General features: G+C 55.4%; 1 protein-coding gene across 1 annotated transcript; it reads right to left on the bottom strand.

The window, feature by feature from the left end:
- Positions 1 to 1,045: 1,045 nt before the first annotated feature.
- SOX18 (SRY-box transcription factor 18) lies at positions 1,046 to 5,219 on the bottom strand. The gene is made up of 2 exons (XM_064465426.1): positions 4,564 to 5,219; positions 1,046 to 2,758 (listed from the first exon to the last, which is right to left on the bottom strand). The coding sequence occupies exons 1-2, from the start codon at positions 4,964 to 4,966 to the stop codon at positions 1,908 to 1,910; spliced, it is 1,254 nt and encodes a 417-aa protein (XP_064321496.1). The 5' UTR covers positions 4,967 to 5,219; the 3' UTR covers positions 1,046 to 1,907.
- Between the last annotated feature and the right edge of the window lie 1,560 nt (positions 5,220 to 6,779).

The following is a 6,779-nucleotide window of genomic DNA, read 5'->3' as shown; positions in this document are numbered from 1 at the left end:
TCCATGTATTCCCCCTTTTTACATACTGTATATGGAAAGACAATGAAGCGCCTTTCTGGCGTTTAATGGGAACACGTCGCCAGCCCCCAAAGTGGTCCCGTTTATTAGCACTTCACATTAAACAACAAAAAAAAAAGTGAGTCAGGATTTAGTCCTGTTAACACTAATGTGAATTTAATTTAGGAGAAGCTTGAAAATTAATGTCGTTTGTTAAATATCCATTTCCCCTAAAAGGCAATTCTCTGCCAACAACAACAACAAAAATACTCTTCTTCTATTCAAATTTCTTTTTTTTTAAAATAGCCTTTTTTGGCGATATCAGCCTGGTTTAAATCACTCAGCGTTCAAGGAACGGATGCCACCAGGGTTTTATGCAACAGATTGTCATTTCTCCTTTTCAAATTGAACAAAAAAATACTGTAAATCATAAAGTGATTAACGGGAGGGGGATGAAGCTCCAGCAAAGCACCGGCAGCTCTGAGCATGGTCTGGCTGGGCATGACGATGGCTGCTGGAGCCAGGAAAGAGCCCGTGAGGGCCGGGTGATGGCAGGGCTCTGGCACACGGGGTTTTCTTCCAGCTCTGAGGACTAGAGGGAAGGCATCGGAGCAGCCAGGCTCTATTTTTGGGGGGTTTCACAGGAAAATGGGGTGAGCCATGGGGACTATGCACGAATGCGCTGTCAAAATAATAACCACACCAAGGCTCGTTTCAGAGGAGGATATCACATGTTTTATTATATTTTAATCTGAGAACAGCTGTTTTTCCTGCAGAGCACATCTCCGGGCGACACGGCACGGTGCCGTGGGGCAGCCGCCAGCATCCCATCCCGCTGCTGGTGCTGCTGGAGCCACCGTCCTGCACCGAGCCGAGCCACGCTCAGGGAGCCCGAGGCGGCTGACGGGGCAGGCGGGCGGCAGCCTGGAAATTAATACATTTGCCAGGTTGTCAAAACATTAATCAACGGATACAGAAATCTGGAAATGGTTGGGACAACATGTATTTGCGGAAAATATGTGTTCACACAACAAGCACACAAGATGGGAACAATTATATGAAGATGTTTTAATAATTAACCAGTATAAAACAGTTTGCTCTCCATACAGTTCTAGACAATAAAAGTGTTTGCAGTCATATTTTTCTTTTGTACAAAATTCCAGTCAATTGTTCCACAATATTTACATTGTCATTCCCTTTTCACAAAATATCTCCTTCCCCCCCCCCTTTTTTTTTTTTTTTAATCCAGCTTTGCTACATAAATGCTTTAGATCTCATGGATATCCCTTGATTTATTTTTAAAAAGTCTAATAAAAAAAAAACCAAAAGACATTAAATACCATTTTATATATAAAAATGCTTAGTAAAAATATAGTTTTGTTGCCCAATTACAATATATTGCTGAGAATACAGTAAAAACTGTCCTAAAGCCCACCCCTAATGGGCGCCGACTCTTTAACGGCCCTGGCAAAGTCTTCCTAAAAGTCCCTGTTTCTCCCCCCGCAAGTTCGCCCGCCCTTGGGTTAAATACTGGGGGCAGGATGCTTCAGCTTGTCCTGGTGGTGGTTGTTTCAGGCAGGTTTTACTGGAATTGGCTTTAAAATGCCCTTTTGAGCTGGTGGGAGCTACAGCTACACCCTGCCGAGGGCTGGAGTGGGGAGCGCGGCAGGCAGGCTAGTGCTTGGGAAAGGCGTCTATCTGTGTTATATAGTTATACGGTATATCAGTGAGTTCAGCATGTTTTTTCTCTAGAAAAAAAACCACCCAAAATAAAAAACAAACAAAAGAAAGCATTGCATTTAATGAGATACTCTAAATATTATGGAGCTCGTGGTTAAAGGAGGATGGCTTTCTGTTTTTAATGGAGAGCCAGGGCTCTCCCAGTGAGAGCATTGGACGGTGGGGCCAACCTAACCGGTGATGCAGGGGCTATAGTAAACAGCGCTGCTGGCATCGGACAAGGCGGATATCAAGCTGCTCTCCTCGCAGGAGATGCTTCTAGGAGTCACTTTGGACAGGGAGACATGGTAAGGGAGTCCCGAGGCTTCGGGACGAGTCCTGCTCATGTTCAAATACTGGTCAAACTCATTGCGGTCAACGTCTGTCCAGAGCTCGGTTTGGTTCAAGTGATCCACGCTCTCCATATGGTGGGCTTCAGGTGGGGGCGAGAGCTGGCCCAGGTGGGCAGAAAGCCCGTTCTGAGTTCCGGGGCACATCTGGTTGTAGTATATGCTGGAAGGATGGGGAGTCCTCATGGCATCAGCCAAGTGTGATGGGGTCTGCGCATAGGGAACCGCCACGTCCCGCCCCATGCACTTCTCCTGGGGAAACTCCATCTGGTGATGGTGGTGGTAGCCGCGAAAGGGCATCATGTTGCAGTCATCCTGCATGTGCGGAGGGAAAAACGCCGGCTCGGTCTGTTCCAAGACATCCAAGGGAGACATCTCAGGAGTTGGCAAGCCATAGTTTTCAATATCCGACCCCATGGAGTGGAGTTCTCTGAAGTGGTTAAGTGGGGGAGGCTGGGGGTGGCCCGGCTGGCTGCCGCCATGGTGACTCATGCTGAAGTTGTCACTGCAAGGCTGGGAAAGGTTATGCAGGAGGATATTGGGTTCCATCCTCTTGATTTTCTTGGCTTGCTTCTTTCTCCTTGGGCGGTACTTGTAGTTGGGGTGATCCTGGAGATGCTGGATTCGCAGCCGCTCTGCCTCTTCCACGAAGGGACGCTTGTCGCTGGCGCTCAGCGCTTTCCACGACTGGCCTGGAAGGGGAAAGTGAAGCTTTGTGACACCAGCTCGGCCACCTGGTGCTGGCTGGGGTGTGGGGGCACCTGGGGAGAGGGCACCCTTGGGTTGGGAAGGGCTCCCTTGGATGGTTTGGCACCTGAGTAGGGTCCTGGTGCTGGCACGAGGAGGAGCTGGGGAATGGGAGCCCAAGCAGGGCAGACCCAGCAGCAGGCTCAGGCTGTGCCCAGCGCTTCAGCGCAGTGGGAGAATGGGTGTGAAAAGCCCCAGCGGGGGTTCAGGAACCCCTCTGCCAGGGCAGGGGATTCTGCCTCCCGCTGCCCCTCGCACAGGCTGGTCTCTGGGGTCCCTGCGTCCCTGCTTCCCACATGCACATCCCCGCTCCTCTGCAGCCCCAGTCACCCATCCCCAAACCCTGCACCCCGCAGCCCTGTATCCTGAATCCCATGTCCCCACACCCTGCAGCCCCATGTCTCTGCATCCTGCTGCCCTGTCTGGCCATATCCTGCTTCCCATAGTCCCGCATCCTGCAACCCTGTCTACCCATATCCTGCTTCCCGTGTTCCCACATCCCGCATCCTACAGTCGTGTATCCCGCATCCTGCAGCCCTCTATTCCCATATCCTGCAACCCCGCAGCTGTGTACCCCACAGCCCTGTACCTCTGCATCCCTCAGCCCTATTTCCCTGCATCTTGCGTACATGTAGGTCGTATCCTCACATCCCACAACCCGCAGCCCCATATTCCCACATCCCTGTAGTGCTGCACCGCACAGCCCTTGATCCCACAGCCCTTGATCATCACAGCCCTGCATCCTTGCAGCCTGCTGCTGAGATCCCTCGGTCCCATAGCCTTACAGCCTGCATCCCACAGCTCTCTAACCTTACAGCCCACAGCCCTGCATTCCACACCCCATATCCCACAGCACCCTATCCCTGCATCCTGCAGCACCCCATCCTTGTAACCCAGCTCCTGCACCCCCATACGCTGGCAGTCTACATCCTGCAGCCCCGTCCTCACAGCCTGCATCCCACAGTCCTGTACCCTTGCAGCCTGGCTAGCACAACCCCATATCCTTGCAATCCGATGTTCCACTGCCTCGTACCCTGACAGCCTGCATCCCACAGCCCCGTACACTTGTAGCGCACATGCTGATGCCGCGGACCCCCTCATCCTGCACTCCCAGCCCTGCATCCCTGCATCCCAATACCCCTTACCCCTGCAGCCCACATCTCCAGTCCCATATCCCTGCATTCTGCTGCCCTGTACCCATGCAACTCAAATCCGCAGCCCCATACCCCTGCAGCATATATCCCCAGCCCTGCAACTCTGCATCCCGCTGCCCCATACTCCTGCAACCCACATCTCCAGCCCTGTATCCCTGCATCCCACTGCCCTGGAGTCCTGCAGCCTGCATCCCCAGCCCTGTAACTGCCTAACCCAGCCCTGCACCCCACATCCTTGCATCCCCAGCTCCACACCCCTGCATCCCTGCCTCCTCAGCTCCATACCCCCACATCCCACAGCCCTGTGCTCTTGCAGCTCACATCCCCAGCTCCATACCCCCGCATCCCCAGCCCCGTACCTCCGCACCCCCGCTCCCTATGCCCGCATGCCCCAGCCCTACACCCTTGCAGCCCGCTTCCCCAGCCCCGTAACCCCGCACCCCCAGGCCAGTACCCCCGCACCCCTGCATCCCCTGGTCCCTATCCCTTCATCCCCTAGCCCTATGCTCTTGCAGCCCGCATCCCCGTCTCCGTAACCCCGCACCCCCTCTCCCCCATCCCCGCACCCCCCTCCTCCCGCAGCCCGTCCCGCTCACCCAGCATCTTGCTGAGCACGGCGTTGTGCAGGTCGGGGTTCTGCTGCGCCAGCCGCTTGCGCTCATCCTTCGCCCAGACCATGAAGGCGTTCATGGGCCGGCGGATGCGGGAGTCCTCGCCGGCCTTGCCCTCGGCCCGGCCAGCCGGGGGGCTGTATCCATAGCCCGGCTCGGGGCTGGGCGTGCGGCTGGGGGCCGCGCCGGGGGCCGCGCCGCCGGGGCCGGGGCCGAAGGCGAAGCCGGGCTCGGGGCTGGGCGTGCGGCTGGCGGGGGAGGCGGCTCCCGGGGGGCGCGGGAAGGCGAGCCCGGGCTCAGCGGCCGGCACGGCGGCGGTGACCCATGAACAGTCGCCCCGGGGTTGCGATATCTCCTCTCGGCAGTAGTTAGACTCAGATATATTCATTCCAGCTGGACAGCACTTTGTGTCCGACCCGACCGGGTGCCGGAGAGAGAATCGGGTCCCGCCGCGTCCCACCGGGTCCAGCAGCCGCCAAGCAGCAGCCCCGCCGCTCGCCTCCCTCGCCTGCGCTTCGGGGGGATTTGGGGTCGGCTTGTTTTGTTTTGGTTTCTTTTCTTTTTTTTTGTCTTTTATTTTTTTCCCCCTTTCCCCCCAAAAAAAAAACTTTTGGGATGATGCTGGGCTGGAAGGGGCAAAATATAGCCGGGCTGGACCAATCAGCGGGGAGGAGGGCAGGAGGAGGAGGAGGAGGAGGAGGACGACGACGACGACGAGAGGCAGGGGAGGAGGAGGAGGAGGAGGAGATGGTGAGGGGGAGGAGGAGGAGGAGGAGGAGGAGAAGGAGGAGGAGGAGGAGGAGGAAGGGGGGCGTCCCCAGGCACCAGCAGGAAGAGCCACCCGGGGAGGGCCGGGCTGGGACCAGTGTGGACGCTGCTGCCCAGTTCCCTTCCTTCCAAGGAGGAGGGTTATTAATTTTTTCTCTTTTTTTATTTTTTCTTTCTTTCTCTCTCTCTTTCTGCTTTTCTTTCTGTCTTCCTGTCCTTCTGACTTTCTTTCTTTCCAAGCCCCTTTTCTGGCTACTTGTGATCTGCCCATGCCTCCCGCAGCCTTGCTGAGCCGAGGCAGGGAAGTGTTCTGATTTGCCTGCCAGGCTGCCTGTTTGCAGGCGGACAGGGATGCTTGGGGCTTTGCGTTTATTTTTCTTATGACTTATTTTGTGTGTGTGTGTTTTGGCCAGTGTTCCCTATCCGGGGTCAGGAGGAGCCAGGGGTGAAGGCAGGGGTGAGCCCTCTTCCCCCGGCAATTTTCTGGTGGGAATTTCACTGCTAGGGGCAGAAACGGCTCCTTGCTTTTAAGTACTGTTCACACGAAAAGAAACATGTTTTCAGCCTGTCAGCCTAGGGACTGTTGAGGAACGGTGGGTTCACCGGCAGCCAAGAGATCACAGCTAAAACCTGCCTCCTGAGCTGCACTGCTGGGGCTGGCATGGCGGTGCCGTTGCCACACGTGCCGTGGGCACAGCAGCGTACCCGCGGTTTGCTGCCATCAGCAGCCGTGGAGAAGCAGTGTGTCCCCTGCTGCCAGGTCACTCCTCCGCTCACTCGGCTGCCGTCCAGCAGAGATTTGCAGTGCCAAGAGCCAGGCTAGGTGGCCTGAAGGTCCTTCCAGCCCTTGGTACAGAGGAGTTATGAACTCTGCAGGACCCGTTTGCAAGCAAGGAGATCTGCTTGCACACTCTCCCTGCTCCCTGACACCCCCAGGCAACTGGGTTGATATGTGAAAGATGCCCCAGCTCCGGGTTTCTGCCTCCAAGCCCCCCGCAGCTGTGGATGTGCCTGACACCCCAGCCTGAAATGTGAACCTCAATGTTAGGAAGACTTGGGGCACCGGGTTGTGCAAGAGCCCAGCTCCCAGCCTCCTCGCAGCAGTGGGGTATTGCATGCCATGGTTTCTGTGTGTCTGGAAGTGATTTGAAAAAGCTGATCTGCTGTTAACCCTAAACAAAACAAAGGCCTTAACAAAAAAAATTTTTAAATCTTGCCTCACTTCAATCACTAGCCAGGAGTGACAGAGCTTTTGGGCTAGATTTCCTTCGTGTTTCTTGAGCCTCTTATTAATATTTTGCAAGTGCAAATCAGCACCCATGAATGGGAGAACCCGTACAGCTGCAAGGGGTCTCCTCTCCACTCTCCCCCATCCTGCCTTGGCCATGTAGCCAAGGAGGGTGCCACAACATTGCCACGCTGGAGGAGCTGAG

This window comes from Phalacrocorax carbo, chromosome 14 (genome assembly GCF_963921805.1).
Source record: "Phalacrocorax carbo chromosome 14, bPhaCar2.1, whole genome shotgun sequence".
Classification (NCBI taxonomy): Eukaryota; Metazoa; Chordata; class Aves; order Suliformes; family Phalacrocoracidae; genus Phalacrocorax; species Phalacrocorax carbo.
Note: the sequence above shows the minus strand (reverse complement) of the source record. Positions and strands in the feature narration are given on the sequence as shown.